At 48.7% G+C, this 26,895-nt stretch overlaps 1 protein-coding gene across 8 annotated transcripts; it reads left to right on the forward strand.

Moving 5' to 3' along the window:
• The first annotated feature begins 3,375 nt into the window (after positions 1 to 3,375).
• Positions 3,376 to 26,719, forward strand: EXOC7 (exocyst complex component 7). 8 transcript variants are annotated; one of them, XM_075169932.1, is made up of 21 exons: positions 3,376 to 3,589; positions 4,406 to 4,471; positions 5,549 to 5,733; positions 6,424 to 6,529; positions 7,063 to 7,285; positions 8,589 to 8,756; positions 9,816 to 9,827; positions 14,456 to 14,548; positions 15,541 to 15,609; positions 16,971 to 17,116; positions 17,443 to 17,595; positions 18,295 to 18,393; positions 19,007 to 19,069; positions 19,392 to 19,458; positions 23,381 to 23,446; positions 24,176 to 24,296; positions 24,713 to 24,808; positions 25,085 to 25,148; positions 25,695 to 25,736; positions 25,918 to 26,051; positions 26,465 to 26,719. In XM_075169932.1, the coding sequence occupies exons 1-21, from the start codon at positions 3,401 to 3,403 to the stop codon at positions 26,565 to 26,567; spliced, it is 2,265 nt and encodes a 754-aa protein (XP_075026033.1). In that variant the 5' UTR covers positions 3,376 to 3,400; the 3' UTR covers positions 26,568 to 26,719. The 8 variants fall into 8 exon arrangements, with proteins under 8 accessions (XP_075026033.1, XP_075026035.1, XP_075026036.1 ...); XM_075169934.1 differs by lacking the exon at positions 25,695 to 25,736; XM_075169935.1 differs by lacking the exon at positions 23,381 to 23,446.
• Positions 26,720 to 26,895: the final 176 nt, after the last annotated feature.

Below are 26,895 nucleotides of genomic sequence, written 5' to 3' on the forward strand. Positions count from 1 at the left end.
GCCCAAACACCAACCCTTGTCCCACATGGACCCGGTTTTCCGGGAGCACTGCGCATGCCTACGGCACATCATGACGCTCTGGACCCAGGTCAGGATCAAAGCAAAACCGGTGGGGCTTGGAGACGTTACCAGGGAAGCAAAGTCCTTTGGTGGATTTGGTTCCTGTCTCACCCCTTCAAGTTCACGGGCACAGTAACAGCCAGGGTGCGTGCCTGGGTGCATCCCATGCCCTGCCGCTGCTCGCTCCCTCTTTCAGGGGCTCTCCCCTTCTAACCCCACCTGGAAGGGAAAGTTGGGGACTTCTCAGCCAGCTCAGAGCTCCTGGTTTTTCTGGCTGAAGATTAATCTGGCTAAAGATTAATCGCCTTTTCTACCCGGCTGACCTAAGGGGAGACAGAATAGGCTGCGTCTGGGGAGGAGGCGAGGGCAGTGCCATCGGCGACGGTGTTCCCACGCGTTCTCGCAGCCCAGGACACCGGCGGGTCACACCGCGGGGGCACGCAGCCCGGGACGGCCCTTCAGCCCATAATGAAAGTTTTGTAATTTTATGTTAATCCCAGCTACTCCGTACTCTGATCTCTCTCCTCTCCCACATCAAATGCAAAGCCCTTTTGGAGGCTCCTGGCTGTATTAATCTCGTTTTGCCCTCGCCGCCGCACGCTGCATGCCTCGCCAGCGGCTCCTGCGGCTCGGGGAGCGCTGCTGCCCTGTCACGTCCCCACTGTCCCCTCCATGCAGGAGTGGGATTAACCCCCGCTGGTGGGAGGCAAGGGCAGGCATAATTCATTTTTTGCAATAAAATGACTATTTTTTAAGCAGGAACTGTTCCTGGGGTGAGCAGTACCAAGCCACAATGCAGGGGACAGAAAGTCCCCCCTTTGAGAGCTACTATTAATTGAATTTATCCGAATCTTGTCAAGATTACACCTTTTGTGCAATGACCTTCACCACCATAAAGGCGGCCAATAGAAATGTGGATTTGGAAGATATCTGGGTCTTCCAGTGACTTGGAGCCAAGCCCTGAGCAGGCAAAGCAAAGCCTCTCTCTGCCTCAGTTTCCCCACCTGCAAATCAGGTCGATTCTCTTTTCTGCAGCATTTTGGGTGACCAACGCCCTGAACACCTCATCCTCGGAGAGAAGCAACTGTCACATCCCTGAGAGCAGGAGCCACTTCCTCATGCCTGCGGTGGTGAAAACTCCCGTTGCTGAACAACGGGGCCATGACGTTGTTCGAACCCCATGGCCTCCAACACCCTAAAGGTGTCAGGCTCCGATCTGATCCCGTGTCTTGGATTTCGGAGCACTGGATCCAGCTTTGCTTGGCAAATGCTGCAAAAGGCGCTCGTTAGCTCTCTCGTTAGTGCACCGAAGCCCCGACTGAACATTGCACTGAGGATGCAATCCTTGTTCAGCTGTGTCGGCTGTGTTTTCTGCCTCCTGCACCCATGCTGATAGCGAGCGCATCCATCTGGGTGAAAATCCCTTCTCTGAAAATCCCTGTTCTGTCTCATGGAGGGGGAAGCAAAGGGCGACTCAGCATTCCTCCACGGCCGCTGCTGAGTCACCACGTTCGCCTTTCATCTGCCGCGGCAGCTTTGGCGCGAAAAGCAATTCCTGCCAGGCCTGCGGGGACCCTGCAGCTGGCAGTTGCAGGGCAGGAAGAGCGGCGCGGCCGCGGCGGGAAGGCGGGAAGGCGGCGGGACCGGGATTGTCTTGGAGCTGCCGTTCTGCCAGCTGCACCCGCTGCCGGAAAAACAGCCAGCAATGAGCTGGGGGGGTATTTACAGCCTAGAGATCCCGGGTGTGCTTTGCGCCCTTTTGCACTGTATTTTAACACACGTTCAAACCGCAGTGTTTCTACCCTGCTGCTTTGACTTTTGCGTTTGACCAGCAAGCCAGGTTTTTTCTGCTGCCTCCCCTTGGATGGGGCGTTGCACCTCACGTTCGCACAGACTCCGGCAGTTTTTACACAATTTATTGGCAGACTGACTTTCTGTAGATTTATTCACTCTTTACCACCCCACCTGGCAGCCGAGACGTGGGCTGGGTGCCTCTATCCCAGCTCCCCCTCTTTGCTCTGAGGGCTCAGTCACCCCATGAGGGGATGAGGGAGCCTTTTCGCTGGCTTTTCAGGAGATGGACCGCACTATTCAGGGGAGAACATACAATTGTTCCTCAGGCTCAGCGAAGGGAGATTTCCTTTAGGCTCTGGCTGCCCTTTGAATGAGGGGGTGAGTGTTAGCAGAAAGAACATGGATTGCTACAAAAAAAGAGATGGCTCTGCGAAAAAAACCTTCCCAATCACACCATCCCCCACCACCCCCACACCATTTCTTGTGGGGAAAAGCACAAGAGGTGCTGGGCGCTGACCCCAGACAGGGGTTTTCTCTCTTATACCCACAGGACAAGTTCCCCTCTAGCAGGTGTCCCCATAAAACACGGGCAATCATGGCCGGGCAATGTCACACACAGAAAACACAGCCCCCTGGCTGTGCATCGCCTCTCGCAGCAGCCAGCGCCCGGCACAGCTGTTTGCAGCATGATAAGGTGGGTTATGAAACGCGCTGAAGTTGTCGAACAAAAGAGGTCCTTCGGGCTGTTTCAGCTCCGTTCCAGAGCCCGGGGTGGTTTGACAAGGGGAAGATGGATGGGAACACGCCGGTCCCGTCGTGTGGCAGGAGCCTTGTCTCAGTGCAGCACGAGACGGTGGGAGGCTGGGACTGTCTGTACTGATAAAACCAGGTCACTGTTCCAGGCTGGACGTGGTTTATGAGGATGCAGAGCCCCGAAACTGCCCCAGTGTGTGATAAACCCAGCCATCCCCACCTATGCTGCAGGAGGGAGAAGATGGCAGCTTCCCTGTGGTGGTAACCTTTCTTTGTGGAAAAATGGATGCAGGACGGGGCAAAGTGACCTGCACTCCTGTAAATGCCTATGTTTCCATAATTCATATTCAAATTTCTATCATTTCATTTCCCTGGGCCCAACCCCTATAATCTTTCTCCACACCTTGTTTCTCCCACCAGGTGTGTGGCAGCATGGGCCTGGGCCTGGGCACTCCAGCAGCTCGGCAGGGGGGAAGCTGGATGGCTTTGGACCCCGCTCAGGACCCCGTGTCCTGTGGGGACGTCGCTGATATTGAGGCTGGAGGGGTTCGGCTCGGCCAGGCCGTAGTGGGGATGGCGGGCTTGGGGAGCCAGGCCTGCCCTGACAGAAAGGGGGTACCGCGCTGGGACCCGCCACACCACTTCCAAGATGGCGTCGCAACCTGCCCGCCGCTCCCAAACTGGCCGTTACGAAGGGCACTGCGCATGCGCCTGTTCTCCTCTGGGGCAACGGCGCATGCGCCTCGCAGCCAGTGCCTTTCCGGCCCCCACGTAAGTAGAGGCCACTCTCCAGATGGCGGCTGGTCGCCCTGCGCATGCTCAGTGTGCATTGCCGCTCCCAAGATGGCGCCGCGGCAGTGACGGGGGGCGGAAGAGGGTGTCTGCGGTGGGACTGAACGGCGGACCGGCGCCCCGCGGCAGGATGATCCCCACCGAGGAGGTGTCGGCCCGCAGGAGGGAGATCGAGGACAAGCTCAAGCAGGTGGGGCTGGAACAGGGACCTGCTGCGGGCCCTGCCGGGGCCTGGGCCTGGGCCCGCGCCCGCAGCCCCAGCGCGTTGCCTAGGAGACGGGGCTGGGAGCTGGCCTGCAGGTCCCCACGGGGCCTCGGAGCGTCCCGGGACCCCCTAAGGGCCTGGTCACCCCGCTCCGTGCTTGGCAGCATCCCCAGGTCCCCTTCAGGGCCTAGGGCCCTGGTGTTCAGGGTCAAGGGCTATCTCTGCCCCCCACTTCGGGCCTGGGCCCCCCCCTCTTAGGGCCTGGTAGCTTCTGGGGGCTGTCCCTTCAGGTTCTCAGTCCAGCCTGTGAGGCCAGCCCTTGCAGGCTGCTCTTCCCCCCCCATCTCTGTCTTCCGTGACTTGAAAACAGCCCTTGGTGGTTGCTTTGCATTGGCCACTTGAGTTCATGGCTCTGCGTGGTGTCGGTGCAACACCTGTGTTGTGCTGTGGCAGGGAAACGTATGGTCTGAGTCAGTGTGCGTCTGTGGTAAAGGTGTGAATTTTATATTGTGCTGTGACTTTAGTGTGCTAAGGCTCATGGGCTCATGGTATCAAAGGGAAACGAGTAATCCATAAAAACCTCACTCATTACATTATATGTCTCTCACCTTGGGTCAATTGCCTTGATTTCTGTTAAGCGGTAGCATATTAATGTGCTAATGTATATATGTGCTCTCAGCATCAGACCAAACGTGGTTTGCTGCAGTGTTTACCAGGACTTGTAAAAACCTACATATAATATTTAGTGACTTAAATGCTTAGTGTTCAGAATTGAAGACTATATTTTCATCCTACTGACAGGAAGAAGAAACTTTGTCCTTTATCAAAGACAGCCTTGAGAAGAGTGACCAGCTTACAAAGAACATGGTAAGGAGGTCCTTGAAGTTCAGCCCTAATGTTGGGCCTCGGTTTGCTTTTTCCTAGCAGAATCTGTTTTCAAGGCTGTCATTGTGCCCATCTGAGGAACACAGAGTAATGAACCCCTTGCTCTGTGTCTGTGTTTTACACTTCAGCGGCTTGGCAAAGGGGAAAACGGATGAATGTTTCAATCCTAAGCTTCTCTCCTGGGGAGATGAGGGCTCAAATGAGCTGTTGGCCTCGTCTCTTTGCAGTCTGTCCTCTCTCTCTCGGGAAGAGGTATTAATAGACCCCAGGCTAGTTTGTGCAACAGCATCATGCTGTTGCTTCATAAACTCTCGTTCGGAGTTTTATTTTGTGAGTGTTCTGTTTAAGAGGTAGAAAGTAATTATTGTGCTCTAATTGCTCGTAAGCCCTCAGCTAGTGTACTATGTCCAGTTTTGGGCTCAGTGCTTTAAGAAAGTCATAGAGGCACTGCTAGAGAAGTGTGGAAAACATAACATAGGAGTGAATCTTGAAAGAATTACATTTTGGCCTAGAAAAAATGACATTAAGGTACCCTTTATGAGCTTACTAAGGTTTTCCACCTTTTGGAAGCAATATCACAGTCCCTTTTAAAAACCAAATGTCTATGATGGAAAAGAAGGTTCTCACTATACTGGTCCTGTGCCTTCACGTTGTGCATCTCATGTTTGAGTCTTAGTGGTATGGAGCAAAGCGGCTGCTAGTTTGTGCTGTTGTTGCTCTTTTTACCTAGGGCACCTCCAGGCAGTTCCTGTGGATTTATTTTCTGCTGTCAAATAAAATTTTGCTCCTCCTTAGTACTGTCTTGGAACGTTATCTTCACGCTTTACAAACACTTAATTCAAGATTGGCCCATCTCTGTATGGCAGGTGATCTGTTTTGTGATTATTAATAGAAATTAGGACATAGAGGCATTAAACAGCCCATGGCAAATTAGTAGCAGAGCCCAAAAAGAGAAGCTGGACCCGAAGGTTCCTGATTGCCCTGCTCTGACTACTACCCTACCATATGGATGCACGTGGAAGGATGTCCTCAGCTCTCTGTTTCTCTGTTGGCGCATAGGTTTCTATCCTCTCCTCCTTTGAAAGTCGTTTGATGAAGCTGGAGAACTCGATCATCCCTGTCCATAAACAGACAGAGAACCTGCAGCGCTTGCAGGAGAACGTGGAGAAGACCCTGTCCTGCTTGGATCACGTCATCAGTTACTACCATGTGGCTAAGGACACAGAGAAGATCATAAAGGAAGGGTGAGTTGAGCAGCTAGATCTTGCTGGGGAGCTTCATCCTATTGGACTTTTGGGGAGAGGTAGGGGAGCTGACTCCACACACTCATCATGATGTTCCTTGTACCCTTCCCACACCCTTACCCACCATCAGTCCACAATAAAGCTACCTGACTTGACCTTCAGCAATCCCCAGAGGGCAAAGCCTGCTCAGACTCTGCACTGGTGTCTCTTCCAGGTTTTGCAGACATGCTGCCATATGAATCTCATGAGCATTGGTGGCTTCTCTTCTTTCCTCCGGCCTTTTCCCAAAGGTTCTTCCTGCCCTGTTGATGTGTCGCTGCATCCAGGATGAATCGGAACCGTTCTAGAGCCTGCTTTCAGTCTCCGGGAGGGCGTTGTGATGGCCCTTCTCTGGGGTGGGACGTGCAGCTTCCTCTACCTTCCCATCAGGTCCTGACTGGGAGAGGAAGGCAAGGCTGAGAGTTGTGTGCTGCTCAGTCGTCAGTACTTCTGCATTTGCTGCGTAGATTGGGTGTTCTGCTCTGGCACTGAGTGGAGGCAAAAGGGAATCCTGTGATCTCCTCCTAGTTGAAGAAAAGGGAATTGAAATTTTCCGTGTTATTTTTGTCCTGAGTTTGGTCTGGTGCTTTCTTGATATCTTCTTTCTTTGCTTCTTGGGGCACTGCTTTTTATTTTTGGTTTTATTTTCAGCCCCACTGGGAGGCTGGAGGAATACTTGAATTGCATGGACAAAATCCAGAAGGCGGTGGAATACTTCCAGGACAACAATCCGGACAGCCCGGAGCTGAACCGTGTGGTAGGTTGTGGGTCTGGAACCTGGCATGGGTGAGAGAGGGACAGACGTAGCCCTGCTGCTTGCCCTCTTGCTGTGAGAGGCTGATGGGCTTGCTGCCTAGTAAAGAAGGCATTTGGGCACAGCTGAAGAAACGATTGTTTTGGCTTCTGTTTAAGTCTGCACTCAGCAGCATTTCTGCTTGTGGCGTTTTGCTCTCTCTGTGCATTGCGCCAGTAGAACTTCTGAAAGCATGTCTTGCACGTGTGGTGGAGTTGATTGAACCTCCCTCCTGAGTAGCTCTTGTCAGTCCTTCAACTGCTTGAGCAGAATGGGAGATCTGTTTAAATCCCACTTGAAGGCTGAGCAACTCCCAAGCATTTTTTAATTTAATTTGCTTTAAAAGTCTCTTAGTTACAGGCGTTGGAGTTTGAAGCATGCGGTACTTGACAATGGTTAGAAATGCTGCAGAAAGTACATTCTTATGCAGAAATACTTGTGAGTGACTGATTACATAAGCCCTGTGCTGCTTCTGTCCTTCTGCTATTTTGTGCCAGAAATCCCTCTTTGAGAGGGGCAAGGAGTCCCTGGAATCAGAGTTCCGCAGCTTGATGACACGACACACCAAGCCGGTCCCACCCATCCTCATCCTGGACCTGATCAGCGGGGATGATGAAATGGAGACGCAGGAGGAGATGTCTCTGGAGCACCTCCCGGAGAGTGTCCTGCATGATATCATCCGCATTTCTGGCTGGCTGGTGGAAAACGGCAGGAATCAAGGTTGGTAGTGCTGCGCGTTGTTCCCTGTAGTTCTGTATCAGGTGAGTGCTCTCCAGCTACTTACCACAAGTGGCTGAGACCAACAGTAGGGTGTGGAGGGTTGTGCGTAGCACTGCACAGCTTGGCTCGTAGAGCGCACACCTTCAGCCGTGAAGCCTCTGCTGGGGGGCTGCTGTGGCTAACGCACCCTGAGTCACGCTGCTGTTGGTAGCTAGCAGCACTAGCAGAGCTAGTGACTGCCTTAGTGGCACCTTCTAGGTGAGTAGTTCAGTCTCCTTTCTATCACATCAAGATCCTGCCTTTTTTACAGCATTTGTAGTGAGACTGAAGTGATGGTTTGTCAGTTGAACAGAATGATCTCCTGGTGGATATGATGAGAGAAAGAGCTGTGTGAATAAAGCACAGATTATCTTAATGCATAGTCTGTCCTATAGCAGAAATCAATTTAACTTGCATCTGTAATGCCTTGTGATGGAGCTGCAACTATCTAGTGCTCATGTATTATACATGTGCAAGACACTGGTCACTTATTCCCATTTGGGAACTATTTGTGAACAGAACTTTTTGTATTAAATGTGACCAAGGGCGGGGGGAAAGCAGCACAGACTTTCTTCAGTCAGTACATGTCTCTTCTTTCCTGTTCTGCGGCATCAAAATCTGCCTACAGCTTTATACTCCTTTATTAACTTTTCCTTTGGGAGTGAATAACTTTGTGGATTTGTTACAGGAAACCTGGACTGTCACATACATATAGCTACTAGAATCACCCCCTGCCTCAACGATTTACTTCTGAGTGGGGGGGATTACTGTGCTTACCAAGTGTGGCGAACATCTTTAAAAGCTTCTTAAGAATTTTTCCGTGATCAAAGGCGACTCAAGCATACATAGCATATTTTTTTAGTCAGTTTGTATTCTGCTTTCAAATGATGAACACCTCATTTAGTTCCTGAGTGCCCTGAATCCTGAGAAGTGTGTAAAGTCTCCCAGGCTAGAAACTGAGCACTTGAATTGACTATGTCTTGCAGAAATGTCTGCCATCAGTTCCACAACTGATGTGCTCTTGGTAGTGGTGCACAGACTAATGTTGTGTGTGGTGGGAGGGCTGAAATGAATACTGCAGGGGAAGGAAGGAAGAAGTTTTTGAAGAAACTAGGAGAGGCTTTGGGAGGGAAAAACACTTACTTGGGGTCCCACATCAATGCTAGTAAGTCCCCTTAGGGGCACAGAGTGTTTCAGGAAAGGTTTGTTTTACCATATGGTGTTCCCTGTTTGCTTATAATCTGTTTCTACCTTGTCTCCTTAGATTTCATGACTGTCTACTTCCAAATCCGCTCTGTCCAGCTTGACCGCTCCATCAAGGGGCTGAAAGACCATTTCCGTAAGAACAGCTCCTCCACAGGGGTGCCGTATTCCCCTGCCATTCAGAACAAAAGGAAGGACACCCCCACCAAAAAGCCAATCAAGAGACCAGGTGAGTCCCTGAAGTGGGGGATCACTGTACTGTGTATCCTCTTGCCTGGGTATTGAACGCATATCTGCAGGCCTTCTCATTGCTGAGGTAGCCTCTGTGTCTAAAATGTGCTTTTAGGATAGGAGCAGGGGTGAGATTTCAGAGATAAGCACCTCTTCTCTGCCCTGGATTCAGCATTGAGATTACAGACATTTTCTGTCTCTGTTTGTCAAGTCATCAGGTCTGTTCTCTGGGCGGTGTAAAGGGAGGAGAGGGGTCCTGTATACAGGGCGAGAAAAGGCCATTGCCTTAGCAAAGGAGATAAGTAAAAAGAGACCCGAGAGGGCTATAAAAGGATATGATCTGAGAACACCTGTCCTCAGCCTTGGAGTATGAAATATAGACTGTGCCACAGCAAAATAGAAAACTCAGATCTGATAAAACACATCACTTCAATCATTAGTTATGAATAAATTATGATTGTGTTAGGAAACCAAGAACTTGTCAGGAGTTGAGATGGGGGCTAGGTAGGAGCCTAGAGAAATGAGATCCAAAGTTGTCTGAATTTTGGGAGGGCTGTTAAAACTTTTGCCTCGGCCTGTCTTTGGAAGGGCTATGAATGTGGCTGGTGGATTGTTCCACCTCTCCTCATAAATTTCGCTGCATTTTCTGCAGCTGGTGAGGCCGGTCACCCCGGTGTACAGGAGCGCAGAGCTGGAGTTCCCGTCTCTGAAATGTGCCACCTAGTGGGAGCACGGCCAGAAGGAGGGACAGCAAAAGCTAGCACTACCTTCCACAGCAGCCCAGTGATGTTGTCCCTCTGTGTGTCACAGCACCCTGTTGTCTCCTTTGTAATAGTGATGAAAGTCAGAAAAGTTCTTATTTCTGTGGGTTTACCTGGCCAATACTCTCCCACCCTAATATTTTTTCCTGTGTTGTCCAAATACTCTTACTGGGTTCAGGAAAATAATAAGAAATATGGGTAGGGACCTGGGAGTGGATGGGGTGGGGAAAGGGAGGAAAAGAAATATCCATTTTAATTGTGTTGTGTTTATTTTTATAATCCTGATGTGAATGCAGTCCTCATCCCAGGTAATGTGCGTCTATGTGTGCGTGTGCTGGCCCTGGTGCTCGCTCTCTTCACTTCTGTGTGTGGAGAGGCTTTGCTGGGCCTCTTCTTGCTAAAGCAGAGGGTGTGCCTGGGATATTTGGAGAGGGAGGGTTGCCCGGGGAAGGCTGTGACATCCAGAGATCACCCCTCTAGCCTTTTAAAATCAATCTGTGCCATTGCTGCTGTGCCCTGGAGCTGTTCCTGAAAGCTGAGGTGCGATTTGCAGTTGGTGAATGCAGTTGGTCTGCGAGTTTCAGTGGATTTTCCCCTGTCAGCAGAGAACCACCTAACAAGGGGATGTCTCACCCCACACTTGGCTTTCCTCTGGAGTTTGGCAGGTAGTTATCTGCATAAGAATTTGCCCCCAGTGTTAGGAGACCTGTAGAGGATAATATCCCCTATGCTCTATGTAAATAGTCAGAGATGGAGGAGATATTTTTTTCATGGGCAGATTAAAAAAAAATCACAGGATTTTTTTGATGAGGCTCAGATCTTGGATGCTCACATAGAGAGTACAGAAAGGAGCCCACACAAGCATTTGTTCCCTATAAACAAGGCTCCTCCAAAATGGGTGCATTTGGCATCCAGAATTACTTGTCATGACAAATGTCTCGGCTGTAGATTTGGCAGGAGATTGTCACGTCTTTTTGCCCAGTTTAATTGGAGTTTGTGAGATGGGCCAGGTGGAAGGCACAGAGCACGGTCTGAATGCACTTACACAGCTGACAGTATATGAAGGAAAGAGCATTTCAAATGATCTATTGGGGCATTGGCAAGAAAAAATACTGGCTAATTTGTCTCTGATCTTCTGTGAACAAGGACAGAGAACCAAACTGTAGCTCTTGAAGGACAGGGGTGGTTAAACCTCATACACCAGCCGTCTCTTATGGCTACTAAATTTTACATAAGTGAAATGAAAAATGGAGAAAAAAGAATAGTCTTGGAGCAGAGATTCACCAGTTTTTCTGCAGTTCCATCAGCTTTCAAGGACAGCTCTTGAGGTGGAGATCTTACACCCTCTTCGCACTGGCACAGTGGTCCTCTTCATAGCAATATTCATCTGGTGGTGTTTGATTCCCCTGGTTTTAGCCTTTGTTCAATTACGGACAAAGAAATTTTTTTCCTGTGCTATTGCTTCAGTAAGTAAAGTCAAGTTCTGCCAATTTGGGTTTCAGACAAGGGGGTTTTCTCACAGTTCCAAGAAGTGAGTTGATTTTCTTAGTCATTAAGGAAGAATATCCCAGTGCACACCCCAATGCACACTTTTACCTGTTGCAAGGGATAAATAACAAACTAAATCTGATGTGCTGTAACTTGTTTACCCACAAAGCAAAGTGCAAGAGAGGCTACAGCTAAAGGGAAGGTGATGTATTAGGGACAGGGTAACAAGGCAGAGACCCCTACTCTCCCCCAGGTACTATGCTGGATTCTGGAGAATGTGCTCCATATCCATGTGTTGTTTCAGAGGGTTTTTATCTCTCTGTTACTGTTTTATTTGTTGGTGTTTCTGTTGTTACAGTATGCAGTTGAAAATCTGACTGCTGGACATGCTTCTAAAGCAGAGTTGTCTCCTGTTAAATGAAACTTGCCAAGTCAAGTTGAACTGATGAAGCAATCTGTGGGCTTTTTTTTTTTTAGTAGTTTTCTGTTTGAAATGTCAGCAGTCTGTCTCAGAGGGCAAGTGTATTCAGATTCCCGAATCATCCTGCTGCAAACATATGCACATAAAATATCACTTCTTTGTGATGCCTGTAGACCCAGTGGTTTTTTGTCAGCTTGAGAGTAGCAGGCAACTCAGAAGCTCTGCGTTTCCAGGGAAGGATAGGGCCAGAAGATGCTGGTAGGGGCACCAAGCCTGGCTGCCTACAAGCAAAAGCCAGAGAGCTTTAGCCAGTTTTATACAGACTCCTGCAGCTGGTGCTTAAGAAAAGAGGATGCATTGCCCTTCTGCTTGGTTGGAAAACTGCCTAATGGAAGAGAGAAGTGGGAGAACAATGTGCAACTGGAAAAGTGTGCCTCATGTATGCCTAAAAGCCACTTTATTTAACAATTGGGCCACGGGAGCAAAAGTTTCAGGTGTTTTTTGACTTTTGCGGGGGGTTGGGGGCTCTTTTTAAGCTATAGGGGAGGCCTTTTCCAGTTTACTTAATGCTCCAGTTTACCTAGCAGTGAGGTGCTACCTGAAGGCAGGCTGTGGCGTCTGTGTGTGGCAGAATAAAGAGCCTGTTCCTGCTTCCCATTTCCCATCTTGATCATTGCCTAGCATGAATGTGATGTTTTCATTAGTAGCTGAAATGCAGTCCCATTTGGTTTGCGAGCTGCCTAATAGGGGAAAACAATCATGGAACAAAAGCATTTGGCTTCCACTAGAATCCATTAAAGCCTAATTACAATGCTAAGTAAGAGGGATACAGCAGCACTGAAGTGATGCCCATGAACACTGAACACTGTCAGCGTGTGTCAGCGTAAACACAGGTAATTGTGCTTATGCAAATAAAATGCAGCAGAGGCATTTCAACTCTCATCTGAGAAGAAACTGTCAGGGGTGGGCTGTGAAGACGTGCACTGCATACCTGTGAAGTGAGATCCTATTGGCAGCAGCAGCAGTTGTACTGTCTGCTTGTTTTTCACACCAATTTACCCTTTTTTTTTAATTCTTTTTTTTTCCCACTCCCCCTGGATGCTTGAAAGTGGGAAAGATGAAAGAACTGGTAGAAGAATAGTACCTGGGTTGAGCTGCTCTGCATCAGCTGGGGCATGGTAACAGCAGTAAGAAAGAGCTTAGTCCATATCTCCAGAGCTTGCTACAGCCCTGCTTGCTCAGAGGAACTTGCTGTTGTGCCCAAGCTCTTAAGGTTTCTGAAAGTAGCTAAGAATAAAATGGAAGTGTTGGGTGTGAAAAACATCGGGAAGCTTGAAAGAAGAGGCATAGCCCTTTCATTTGATCATATGGCAGAAGCTAGGAGCAAATGCATCAGCACAGCAAGGATGTAAGTCTTCCCACCTCCCTGGTGTGGGTCTAGAAGGGAGAAGTTTCCTGCTAGAAGAATGTGTTTTATGGATACAATTTTTTTTCCTTACTAAGTGTTTGAGAACACTCTGAACTGGAAAGAGTAAAGTGTTGCTAGTGAAACATTATGCTTTAGGAACTGTGTTCTGTTATTTAGTAAGTGCACCAGGACAAGACAACTTGGTAATTCAGTGGGAACTTCTCTCTCCTGTTCTCCCCCATTAAAGATGCACTGTCTGGGGAACTGGAATTTTCCTTCCCCCTGCCGTATATCCCTTTATGGGATGAAGCTGTCCTGCACCCCAGGGTGCTGTTCTGCAGCAGTGTGTACTTGGGCTTCCCCTCAGGATAGCAGTCCTCAGCATTTGGGCAGCCAACACTCATTTCCAGGCTGCACTGTGGATTACAGTTACTCATGGAAATAGGGATTTTCTGCATGTTTGAAGTATTTATTACTTTAAAGCGGAAGAACAACTCTTAATTTTGGCAGCAGCATTTTTATTTCTTGGCTTCTTCTTCATTTACTCAGCCCAGTTCTGTTTCATCTGGGTCTCCTATAGAAACTCCTTCTACCTTCCCAAAACTTTCTCTTCCCCGTTGTGCAGGCAACAGCAAAGCTCTGCTGTGAGAGGGTGTCCATGTGCTTGTGATAATTGTAGCTTGTTGCATGACGACTAACCTTTTAATGTGGAAACAGTGCTTAGTCTTCAGTTGTCACATTAATGCTTTGTTTTGTGCTTTCTAGCTGTATATCCAGCATTGGCTTTTGTTCAGTTCTGTCTGTTTTTTGTGTGTGTTAAGTATAAATCTTTTAACTCAGTGTTATTTTTTTTTCCCCGTGGTTTTAATTGATTTGCAGTTCCTTAGAGTGTCTTGGGGATTAGGGTGACTTAATGCAAGTTAGACATGGGTGGGCAGCATCCATTATTCTATGATTCCTGTGATGGGAATTGCTGCTGCAATTGCTCTCTCGAGCTCAGAGGTTGTCACCCTTTTATTGCTTCTTGTAGTGCCAGAGATCGTTCCTTGTCTTGGCTGTGGGGCTCCTGATGGGTCTATATTGAGCATGCTCAGAAAATACCCCTCGGAAAGGCACCTCTTTCTGCAGCTCCAGCCAAGCGGTTGCGATTGCGGCTCTGGGAGCTGGCAACGTGTTGCCAGACAAGATTGTCCCTACTGCAAAGCCCTGCTTCCACAGCTGGGGAAAAGCAGCAAACCTTGTACACTTGGATGCAAAGTACCGGCTTAAATAAACTCACTACAGGGAAGGGTGCTTCGTTGCTTCCCTTCTCTGGTCATGTTTTCTCACCCAGCCATACCACCTCACCAAACTGATTTGTGCACTCCCTGATTCTGTAACCCTGGCTGGAATTCGTGCCCCCAGCCTCAAAGCAGGGAAACAGTCTGGAAATGCCCTTGTATCTGCACACTTGGACATGAGTTTGGGGGTCACGTTCCTGTACTGAGCATGCTCATTGGTGCCCAGCATCCTCTTGCTGGGCCCAGGTGACTTGCTGGTGGAGGGCTGGTGTTCTGGGTTTGTTTTCTTTCACTCATTTTCTAGGTCTTCTTGTCTCTTCTCTCTGGCTCTGGTGACAGGCACGATCCGTAAGGCTCAGAACCTTCTGAAACAGTACTCTCAGCATGGTCTAGATGGGAAAAAGGGGGCCTCTAACCTCATTCCTATGGAAGGTAATCACAGCTCTAGCTACTTCACCTTTGACTTTCTCTGTGTATCAGCCTTGCTTTTCCAGGTGGGACTTCCATTAGCCTAGTGCTTGGTGGGCAGCATTGGGTAGGTACAGCTATCCTTGGGGAACCAAGGAGATGCTGGGGGGCCAAATTATTTTTCTGAATTTAGTGTCTGAATTTCGAAGTCTCTGTAAACATGAGTACAGGTGGAGAGGAATGTTGCCTTAAAGCAGTTGACCCACCATAGCCACCTGGCTAATGGAAGCTCTGCTCTGATGACATCTGCCTGTGGTGTTTCTGTTCTCTTTTTCTTTTTGCCTGGACTTTGAGACATTCAGTTTCCTAGTGACCTTTCCAAACCTGATGCTGAAGTGTCAGACCACAGCTAGCTGTGCCTCGTGCCTGCACATCTCCTCTGTGGAGACCTACCTAAATGGTCATCTTCTGTATTCTGATCTGCTCTGCTTATAGAGGTTGTACCAGATAAGGGAGAAGAGGTCACTTGCTTCAAAGCATCTGTAAGACCTTTCTGCCTCCTGCTATGTATGCATCCAAAGTAGATCTCTTCAGCACCTACACTGTAGTCTACTAAATCCCAGATGGTGACTAATATCACTCATTTGGGGGAAAAAATTTCTCGTGCTGAGCAGGAGATGGGCTTCCAGTTTGGATTTGTAATGGTTGTGAGAACAAATTGGACTTCTGGTACCTGCTATCCTGTTCAGAACTTATGGCAGGAGGTTCAAGGGACTCCTATGGCCCAACAAATGACTTAACTCACACTTCTCATCAGGTTTCAAAGGGTTGCTACCGCTACATAGCCCAACAAAGGGATTTAGTCAGGTAGCATTCCTGGGACTCTGTAGGGAAAAAAGTGTCCATCAGATCAAATAAGCCAAGCTTGAAGCGGCTTCCAGCCAGTGTGAGCATCCATGCTGTAACCACCCTGGATAAATTGCGCCTTCTGTTTGTGCCGGCTGACATCTCACTAGGTCATGAGCATGATTTACGAGTTAAACACCTTTCCGATACCCTGAGCGACAAGCATGGGCCGGCTGCTGGTAAGTACCATGTTGTCACTTCTCAACAAGCTGGCTAACATCCCTTCTTTTCAGCATGTTTCACAGTAGTTTTGTAGCCAGTGGCTGTTCATCTGCATGGGCAGTCCTGGAGCATGGGCCTTCTCTGGCTAAGAAGTTCTGGCTCTTCTCAGTAGAATTCACTCCTACTAATCACGCACACCCCACGCCCTCAAACAGGGGAACCCCAACTTTGACCAGCCAAAGACTGGTGGCCACTGTGCTGAGGGGCACTTTCCTGTAGGTAGCTACTGGCTTGGTCAGTGCTGAAATGGAGCAAACAGGAAAGGGATCACATGCGGCATGCAATACAGTGGGCCACTCTCCACTGAAGGCAGTCTGTAAAACCACATCACGTTTGTGTGTCCCCTGCTGACCATAACTTTCAGAAGATCAACCTGAGGGACCTGTCAGCATAGGGAAGAATTGGTTCTTTCTCCATCAAAAGTTGCAGAAGTTGCTGGGAGGAAAGAAGCAGCAGCAGCAGCAGCCCATAGCTTAGAGAAGGCCTCTCTGTGTAATCTTGCTGTCTTATAGTGGTTACTACAGGGGTCTGAGTAATGCAGGATGGCGTGAGTCCGTTTGTGTCTGTCCTGCTGACCCATCCAGCTAGTGGTTGGCATGAGTTGGTGCGGGCCCTTGTATCATACCGGCACTTCTTATGCCTGCCACGTAGGTTCTTTGATGGATCTTTGTCTGAGACGTTCATATGCTAGGACTCAAATATTTGCATTTGTATGCAGCATTGTGTGGCAGATAGCTCACCTAGCTGTGCTGATATTCCTGCTTCATAGGATTTAAATGTTCATCTGCCTGTTTTTTTTATCTTCTGTTTCTGTGGGAAGAGGCTGCCTTCCAGGACAGCCTTGATTTCCCAGAAATGTTGATGCAAAATGGCAGTTCTTCATCCGCATGACGGATGGAGATAAGGAACTCTAAAAATACAAGCAGAGATGTTGAATAATTCACCTCAGTCCTTCCTGAGTTTAGTACTCTGTGTTCAAGCCCTTGATTAAATTTAGTCTGTATCCCAGAAGAGCTCCAAACTTGCCTTCTGTCATGAGGCGGGAAAGAGCTGGTGTCCTGATGTGCCTGTTTCCTGAACTGCAGATGACTTTGCATGCCTCCTGCAGGGTATGCATAGCTTCTTCCCATGCACAAACCCAGGGGGCAGGTTTGGTGAGAAGATGACTCTTGTTCTCACACAAGGATGGGTGCAAAGCCAGAACCGCTTTTTCCAGAAGAACCTTTGCTCCTTGTCTAAACAAGGTCTTGGAGTGAGCAGAGCTGCTGGAAGCTCAGTGTGAATTTTGTTCTCTCTTAAAGCCACCTTGCCCTTACAGGGAGGGATGACGTCTTCGACATCGAGATTGATGCGTACATTCACTGCGTTAGTGCCTTTGTCAAACTGGCCCAGAGTGAATACCAGCTCCTGACAGAAATCGTCCCGGAGCACCACCAGAAGAAGACCTTTGATTCTCTCATCCAGGTCAGTTGAGCCTCTCTGCTTGGCTTCTCCTGTAAAGGATACGCCCAAAGTCTTTTTCCCTTCCTCTTCGTTGTGAGGGTGTGGATTCCACCACCTGCTGTGGGTGCCCAAGAGCACCACCACTGCTAGGATTGTCCTCCAAGATCTGTTTAGGGAACCGAGGCCTACACAGACCCTGGAGAACATGTGCTCAGAGTCACTCACGAGGTACCGCACATGACCAGTCAGCTAAATGGGCATCCTTAACGGATATGCTGCATTGAGCCCCTTGTGCTGCCTGGGCAAAAGTCATGCTGCTTCCTTCTGACTCTCTGGCTTTGTTGCAGGAGTCATTAGATAACTTGATCATGGAGGGGGATAACATTGTCTCAGCTGCCCGGAAAGCCATCATCCGACATGACTATTCAGCTGTGCTCACAATCTTCCCCATCCTTAAGCATCTTAAGCAGATGAAGCCAGAATTTGACCAGGTCTTGCAGGTAAGCATGATGGGATTGGAGAGGGTCCTGCGGCTTGGGTTTTCTAGAGAACTTTTTGAAGGGGATTGTCACAGTGGCTTTGAACAAAGCCCTGCAGCTTCTGTCCTCCAGCATGGACTGGAAGTGACACAAAAGCAGCTTGCTGCTTTCTGTGATGGTGAACCCACAACGCAGCATCTCTCAGCAGCAGTTCTCTTCAGTTCAAGTCATGACCCGGTGATGGACCATTTACATTACTGTACACATGGCCTCTGAGGTGTTTCATCTCTGATACTGTTAAGCTTAGTTTAGACTGTGCTCACTGATGTCTGGAAGATGGGCTTCTCTGAGGAGAGCCTGCTTGGACAATGCCACAAGGTTCTCCAGGTATCCAATATGGCATCCAGGTTTAGCAAGGCTCTTTTCCATCTCCTTCCAGCAGGTGACTGTGATGCACCAACCTCTTGTATCAGGTACCGTGTAAGAGGAAACACAAGAGGTAGCAAGTCTTGGTCACTGTTAGGGTCACAACATCTTCCCTTTCTGGATGGCAGAAGAATGCAGGATTTCACACGTTGTTGATGGTGCTATAAATATTCTCCTGGCACATGGGGATTTGAGAACGAGAAGCTGGGGTGGGGGATCAGGGAGGGTAGGTGCTGGATGAAAGTTCAGATACTGCTTGTTTTCCTCCTGTGATCTGTTATGGAACTATTCCAGGGAACTGCAGCAGGCACTAAGAACAAACTGCCAGGGCTGATCACTTCCATGGAGACCACTGGTGCGAAGGCCCTGGAAGAGTTTGCAGACAACATTAAGGTGGGATTCTTCTCAATGTTGTTTCTGGCAAGACCAGAGGGGTTTTCTGAGCAGAACTCCTAGTTTAGTTTTCAGCTTTCCATGAGACCACGTAGTTTCTGACTCTAAAGCAGGAGCTTGCTGGGTCGCTTTGGATGGTCAGCTGCAAATACCAAATGCTCGGTGCTGATTTCAAGTAGAGGAGGCCTCTGTCTAAGACCCTTAACAAGCATACTACAAATAATTTGACATGAGCTTCCAGGCCTCTGCAGATATCAAGTCAATCTCAGAATTTAATCCTTTTTAAAAAGAAAGGAAAATTGCTGACGTGAAAAGTTTTGGAGGACCCATGTTAAACTGTGCCTGTGTAAGGTGGGCTTGGTGAATGCACTGCCTGGTAGGTGAGCTGAACATTTGATGGTCACATGCTGAACAAACCCCTGTGGTCCTGAGCTGCTGGTGCCTAAGAGCTGTGGTTTCTGAGCACCAGGAGATGGCACTGCAAGAGCCGGGTCTGAGGATGTTGAGAAAGGCTGGATAAACAAGCCTACAGCTCACTTGCAGCAGCAGTTGTATTGTAGATGCCTTCAATTTCCTTACATGCTTACCTTATGTCTCTCTCTTCCCTGCTTAGAATGATCCGGACAAGGAATATAATATGCCAAAAGATGGGACAGTTCACGAACTCACCAGCAACGTATGTGATGATGATTTGAACCATCCTTTGTGAAAAACAGCTTCTGAAGAGGTTTTAAAAAGAGCAGTAGGGAAATTTCTTAAGTTAAGCTGTCTTGGTATTGGAAGGGCAATTAACTGGCTTCCATGGAGAGATTAGCTAGTTACCCTTGCTAAGCCATGATGTGACTGCGTGGGTAAAACCCAGCAGCTCAAAGGAGCGTAGAGATTTGTTTCTTGAAGGCTTTTAAGTGGGGGGGGACAAGTGGTCCTTCATGATCCTTAATAGCAGAACACAGGAGACACAATGTCGGTTGCTCATAACTTCCCTCCCTTGCTTCCAGGCCATCCTTTTCCTACAGCAATTGTTGGATTTCCAGGAGACGGCGGGTGCCATGCTGGCATCGCAAGGTACATACATGCACGGGGCTTGTTTGGGCATGCAGTTCCTTCCCCAAATTGTCTGGACATCTTCCCTAAAAACATCAAACCTCAGCATGCAACTGTGAGCTTGTTCTCCTCCTGTCCTTCACCCTGTGGTTTGTCTTGTCCTCTGATCTGCCATGATCACGTAGCTGGTTATCTGGAGAACTCCAAGGGATGCAGAGAGTTTCCCTGCTGGCCTTCCACACTTGCTCCTATCAGGTACTCTTGGGATGGTGTTTATTGCTGATGTGCTCTGTGGTATCAAAAGAGGATGCCTTAGTCATTTAGCTTCAAATCTGACACTGGGCTGGTCCTCTGTGACTGTATAGGAGTGAGGGTGGTTGGTCCAGCTGAGTTAGCTTTAGTTAGGCTGTGTGTTGACGAATTGCTGCCTTTCTCTGCCACATTCTCTGGTCAGAATATAACAGCAGCAGCAAGAATATTCTCCTCAGTGTCTAGCTATGGTCAAGCTGGGACTCCTGAGCTATTCATGTGCCACGTGCCCTAACAGAGAGACAAGTTTTAGCTCTGCTCTCCAGGATGTTAAAGAGACTAATTCTAGAAAGAAATACATAGATCAGAAGCTGAGAGCTGCTGCCTCATGTAATGGGATGCTGCTGCGTATCAGCTAGAGCGTGATTCTTGGTTCTTTGCAGAGCAGAGGCTCCCAGCTCTCTATTGAGCCCTCAGCCTGGGCAGAGCTCATGCTTTCAAGTAGGTTTGAATAGAACAGGCTGGAGAGGTGGAGAACTGGCGATTCAGGGGGCGCAGGGACCTGAGGAGGCACAGGCCACTAGCTGGTGTTGGGAGAGGGTTAGGGAGCCCATTAGGAGCAGGGGAAGGGGAAGCTTACAGCTGCCTCCAGACTTTTAAGATTTTTATCTGCAATTCCTGCTTGGAAAATTCTGCCAGTTCTAAATTAACTCAAGCTAGGATGTCTCTGCTTTTTGCCACATCTCCTCTAGCCACTGCCTTGTGCCCTCTCCACTTGCCAGCTCAGTGTGCTCAGAGCCTCCTGGGCCTTGACTTTCTCTCCTTGGCCAAAGAGGTGGTCTGAGTTTTTTCTTGGAGAAACCAATGGTTACCCATGTCCTTCCCTGAATAGTGATGTCAGCACTGTTGTTTCAAAGTCTTTAATGTTGTCATGCAGTAGATATCTGTCATAGCAGCTGATTCAAAAGGTAGCATAGGCTTTTTTTATTTTTTAGAATAGAATCATAGAATCATTAAGGTTGGAAAAGACCTCTAAGATCACTGAGTCCAACCGTCAACCCAACACCACCATGCCCACTAGACCATGTCCCTAAGCATCTCATCTACACATCTTCTAAATACTTCCAGGGATGGTGACTCAACCACTCCCTGGGCACGCTGTTCCAATGCTTGACCACTCTTTCAGTAAAGAAATTTTTCCTAATATCCACTCTAAACCTTCCTTGGCACAACTTGAGGCCATTTCCTCTCATCCTGTCGCTTGTTACTTGGGAGAAGATACCAACACCCACCTCGCTACAACCTCCTTTCCGGTAGAGCGTGATAAGGTCTCCCCTCAGCCTCCTCTTCTCCAGACTAAACAGTCCCAGTTCCCTCAGTTATATGGGTCATATAACAAAATGTGACCATATCAATGACACACAAGCCATTTCCTTTTTAATTGTGGCTGGTTGTCCCAACAGGTATTGAGGGATCCCGCTGTGTAAAGACAGCTTGAGAAAAATGCCGCTTTGCTATCTGTTCAATTATTAAAGCTTGAAGTCAGTGTAATTGTAACAGATCTGGTAACTTGGGCTGACGTGTAGTACCTCAGAGCCATGCATGAGATGACCCGCAATTCAAGTACTGTAGATCGTGTTCTGCCCGCCCGCAGTCAAGCCTTAGGGACCATCTGCTGCCAGATGCTCCCTGCCTGCCAGTGTTGCTCTCATGCAGAGACAGCTCTGTCGCTTGCTCCAAAAGTTAGGCCTGGCCCAACACAGGGCACCTACACAGGGCAGAGCTGTTCTCATTTTGAGTGACGCTGGTTACTGAATGTTGGTGAGGTTGTGGTCCCTGTCCAGCGGTGGACCCGACAGCACCCTAGACCAAGCATCATCAAATCAGAGGTGATTATGTCAGTGCAGTTTAAGGGGGGAGTTGCTTCTGCAAACAGAGGCATTTGCTCTGGGATGGTGACTTGCCCCCGAGGGTGCCTCTCTAATGACAACTTCCAGTTGCTAGCTCAGGTGTGGGTGTCTGGAGTTGGGTTAAATAACGCCCACGGTGATCCCAAGTGGTGGGAAATACATGCAGTTTTTTCTGCAATGTTTGCCTCAAGTGGTAGCAAAAGCAAAGCTGATCAGTTAAATGCAGTGATGCCAATCCCTTGCTCTTGGCCACTGAACGGCTCTGTAGGGCCCTGGACAGCCACGCAGGGCTGCTAAAGTGCAGAATGAGGCTGTGCTCAGGTTCTTGGGACGGTTATATGGGCTGTGCAGTTCATTTCAAGCACCAGTAAACTGCTGCTGGCATGAGGGGAAGCTTTCCTTTGCCTTGAAAGTGGATTTGAACTGATTTGGAATGAGGTCTCTTGCTAAATACGAACAATGACAAGACAAACAATGCCTCTAGCAGGGGAAGGAGGTTAGACTCTGCCTTTCCCCTATGATCTCTGCTCTGTTTGTGGCCTTGGAGGGACTCCTGCCTGCTCTCCTGTGTAGCTGACTGTGGCTGCTCTGTGTTAATATCTGCTTTGTTCTCAAAGGGATGGTGGTCTCTAACCTGTCTTTTTGCACTTTGCGTTTCTTTTTCTCTCTCCTCCCTCCCCTTTTCTCTCTGCTCTGCCTAATCTTTGTAGTTCTTGGGGACACATACAATATTCCTTTAGATCCCAGAGGTAAGCAGACTTACCCACATGTACCTGTTCATATTGCTTCAGACTCTGGTGATGTTTGTTAATTCTTTATCCTCCAGGAGTGGTAAATAAATTAACACATAATTGAAACAGGGAAAAAAGGGAGGGTAAGTAACTCTTGCCAGTGGGCTGGAGGGAATAGGGAGGGCTTGTCACCAGCAGACAATGAGGGATGCCACATGAGCTGAAACAGGCTAAAGACATTCTCATGGCACTGAATCTCTTTGGCACGGGTAGCAAATTCGCCCAGCTGGTATCGTGCTTTATCTCATGTGTGCTCGGCTCCTTATTGTCCAACTCCCGGCAACAGGAGCCTCGAGGCCTTTCCCATGGGGTGCTTATGAACTCGGACCGCCCGAGCTAGGCCCGGCTGCCAAACTCTCTGGTGGGGGGAGGAGGAGATAGCTACCCCACGTGTCCCGTGGGACCCATGCCCACAGGCCTTGAGGGCAGAAAGCCATCTCTTATGCATAGACAGAGGAACATGTGCCAGCCGGAGTCATTGCTTGTAAGGGCAGGCTCCCATGCTGGCGCAGACCCTCGTACAGAGCCAGGCAGGCCCTGTCAGCAACCATGGGGATGTCTGAAACTTTCCAGAGCCCTTCTGCTTGTTTCAATTACTGTTGTGTGCCTGCTGTTAACAGCTCACTTGTTCTCTGATTGCCAGTTTCTAGTGCTTACAAACCCTTTTCAGGTGGTGGGGGAAGGATGGGGGGAATGTGTTTAATGACTCTATTTCTGATCAAGAGGAGCACTAGGAAGGAAAGGAGGGATTTCTGCTGGGGTGCTCAGCACTTGATGCAGATACAAGGATTGAGGGGTGCAGAGCTCTTCCGCCCTCACCCTGGATAAGCTGCTCACAATCAGCACTGAAGCAGGGAGCTAATTTCACTGTCGCCGGGAGCTCTGCACAAATTCCATAGCAACAGGGACAGGGCTTGTTTGAATAGAGGCAGGCTGACCACACGTACCCCCTTCCCCATGGCATGTTAACTGGCCTAAGACTTTTCTTTTCAGAGACCAGCTCTTCAGCTAGTAGTTACAGTTCAGAGTTCAGCAGGCGGCTGCTGAGCACCTACATCTGTGAGTACTCTGCACACCTTCCCATTTCTGCCCCATCGGCTGTCCTTCGCTCAGCTCGTTCTTGGGTGAAGAGCACAGGCTGTGTCTCTTACTCCATGTGATCTTTCCATGTTTGAGCCGGAGTCTGATGGGAGGGATGGAAAAAAGGGTCAAACTGGGAGCTTCAGACTGTTACGGTTAGACAGGACAAAGCACATGCAGCAGCTCGCTGTGCTGCAGAGCTTTTGTCATCAGTTGCCTCGAACCATTCTCACCCAGTGCTTTGCATCTTCAACCCCACAGAGGCTTCCAGCTGCCAGAGGGGCTCTGTAAGATCTCGATCCAACGTTTACCAGTAAGGTAGTGAGATGAGTTCACGATACTACCTTGTGATGATCTCTTACAATGGGGATCAGGTCCTTCGGCTTCTTTGAGATCCGAGCCTGCGTCATGGTCAGGCTGTGTCTGATCGCCCGTGCTTATGCTGAACACAGAACGCAACTGTATTGCCAGTTGCAACAAAGGCACTAGTTTGCAGAGAGGTATGGTGGTTCGCTGAGAAAAGATCCATGTAAGGCTTGTAGGATTGTTAAGTACAGGTGATCGTACCCTTGTCTGCACATGCAGTTGGGGCTGTGCTGTTCACTTTGCTGTGGGCCCACAGCGACACTACAGAGCGCTCGGTTTGGATTGTCAGTAATGAGAAGTTTCATTGCAAAACTTTTTGTTCTCTGTTTTTCCCCCTTTAAGGCAAAGTGCTGGGCAACTTACAGCTTAACCTTCTTAGTAAATCCAAGGTTTATGAAGACCCAGCTTTGAGTGCCATTTTTCTGCACAACAACTACAACTACATTCTGAAATCTCTAGAAAAGTAAGTGTATACCTGGGTAAATCTCCTGAAGTCCAGGCTGACTCCAAGCATGGTTTTGGAGCAGAGCTCTGCATTGAGAGCATTTACTTGCCGGCCTGTCTCATCTCTGCTCTTTCTTCCATTCTTGAAACTGCCCTTTTGAAAGCTTTGCGCTATTATCGCATTACGCGAGAGTGGAAGATAAAAGCATCAGAGATGCCTCAGGTTGTAGAGAATCCTTTGATCTTGGGAGGACTGAGGACATGGCTTTGGAAAGTAACTGGGAGTAGCTTCTGTCTCCCGGTTTGTGCATTTCAAGGTCCCCTTTACTGTAAAAGGCAGAAAAGAACTTGTTAATAGGGGCTTGAAACGTTGCCATTCTGCTAGCAACCCTGAGCCCTGGCTCACATGCTTCCTCAGGTTTTCTGTTCTCTCAGGTCTGAGCTGATCCAGTTGGTAGCTGTGACACAGAAGACAGCCGAGAGGTCTTACCGGGAGCTCATTGAACAGCAGATCCAGACCTACCAGCGCAGGTCAGGTGACATCCTCTGCTCTTCCCTTAGTTTTGGCAGTTTGAGAGCTCCTTGGGAGCCAATGCTGCTGGAGAGATTAGCCTAAAACTTGTCTAAAACCAAAGCCAAGTATTTTCGTTTCCAAGCGATTAATCTAACTTGGGAAGAGGTCACTGTATAAAGTTTTGGGGTGTGTATTGTCTGGGGTGGCCTTCGGGTTGTGGGCGAAGACATAGATGTTCTGGTAAGGCATGAGTAACCCCTCTTTGCCTCTTTCTTATCGCATTTCACATGCAGCTGGTTGAAGGTGACAGATTACATCTTGGAGAGAAACCTGCCTGTCTTTCAACCAGGACTGAAGGTGAGAGGATGGGCAAGGATGGTTTTGAGATGATAGAAATTGCTGGAAACATCTTCTCCTTTGTCATATTAAAAAAATCCCAGAAAGCTTCTTTATATCTCATGCCAGTATTGCTCTGCAGAGTGAATACTGTGGCTGGGACAAGATGGAGAGCAGCACTGCCTTCTAATCTCCCCTGCCCCAGATTCATACACGTCTTTTAATCTCTGCCTCCATTCTTACATTTCCACCTGAGCAGATGCTTCTATTTTGGATTTGCAAAACCCTGAGATCTTCCCTTAGAAAGGGCCGGAATCATAAAGGAGTCTATTTTTGTGTCTGTTCTGGCTCAAAATTACCCTCGTTAAACCTACTTCAGGTGAAAGCCAGTTGCTGGATGTAGGGTGTGCTGCTCACTGCAGCTTTCTCTCCTCCCTGCTTTAGGAGAGTGAATTCAAGCCAAGTAGGTAGGATATTACTTAGGTTGGGTGGGGAATTGCGGACAAACACTGATGTTGGAAATTTATTTCTGGAGATGAAATAAAATCCTTTCCTTCCTTGTTGCAGCTCAAGGATAAGGAGAGGCAAATGATTAAGGAGCGCTTTAAGGTAAGGAGGTGTTAGATGGCATAAGAACATCCCCTAGCTGATTGGGACAGACAGTCAGACCAAAGATCTGCCTGAGGAGGAGACCTGTCTGTTGGCGATCAGCCGTGGAGGGGAAGAACATCAGACTCGGTATAAAGACGTGATTGCAGACAGGACACTCACTGAGTTTTACTTTGGACAGGGTTTTAATGACGGGCTGGAGGAGCTATGTAAGATTCAGAAGGCCTGGGCAATCCCAGACATGGAGCAACGGGACAAAATCCGCCGGGCACAGAAAACCATTGTGAAAGAGACCTATGGTGCCTTCTTGAACAGGTGACGACCTCTTGCAACACTGTCCTCTCTTCTTTGGATTTACTGAGGTCTTTGGGGCCTAGAAGAGCCTGAGATGAGATTCTTTTCTATTGTCCTGTCTTAGCTTCTCTACCTGGCACACTAAAACATCCCTAAGCTGAACGCTACTAGTGGCGAACCTCTGCTGTCACCCTGATTCCTTGGTCAGGGAGAGTGCAGATGTTCTGGCTAGCGCAAAGCTCTGAGCCACCCTGGGCTATTCGTGTAAAAGTCAGGAGACCAGCCGTAACCAGGTCGCTTGCTCCCTGCAAGATACCCTGTCAGATTCAAGCGGGAGGTGCTGGAGAGGAGCTGATCTGTGACAGGGGAGGGGCCAGTGGGTCTCTTTGCTGAGTTCCAGTCGTTTGTTACCTGGGGGCTGTCTTCCTTTGCAGATATGGCAATGTGCCCTTCACCAAGAACCCTGAGAAGTACATCAAGTACCAGGTCGACCAGGTGGGGGAGATGATCGAGAAGCTGTTTGACACATCGGCATAAATCTCCAGCTGTTGTGTACTCTCCAGCTGCCAAGTACAAGTCGGCACTCTCTCAGCAACCTTTGGGACTCCCTTCCCTTTCCCCCTGCCCCATTGTGGTGGGCAGGGTGTTATACTTGTATTTATCAGATTTATAAACCTGTGGAAACACTACCTCCTGGCTGTCTTTGCCTTCTTCCATGGATCCGGAGGAAAGGCTGCTGTGTGGGCTCTTATGTTTGTGCATCTTCAGGCCTGGGTATAAATGTTAATGCTTTGATGTGCAGCAGACATGGTGAGTGTGGAGGAAAAAAAAAACCCCAAACCTAAACAAACAAACAAAAAAACCC

The sequence above is a fragment of the Calonectris borealis genome, chromosome 20 (assembly GCF_964195595.1).
Source record: "Calonectris borealis chromosome 20, bCalBor7.hap1.2, whole genome shotgun sequence".
In the NCBI taxonomy this organism is placed as follows: Eukaryota; Metazoa; Chordata; class Aves; order Procellariiformes; family Procellariidae; genus Calonectris; species Calonectris borealis.

Excerpts from the sequence above, each read along its gene's own strand:
- EXOC7 (XM_075169932.1), top strand. The coding sequence starts at position 3,401 with ATGGCGGCTGGTCGCCCTGCGCATGCTCAGTGTGCATTGCCGCTCCCA. Across the intron at positions 24,297-24,712 it reads ATTCTGAAATCTCTAGAAAA|GTCTGAGCTGATCCAGTTGG; the intron begins GTAAGTGTATAC and ends CTGTTCTCTCAG. Across the intron at positions 24,809-25,084 it reads ATCCAGACCTACCAGCGCAG|CTGGTTGAAGGTGACAGATT; the intron begins GTCAGGTGACAT and ends TTTCACATGCAG.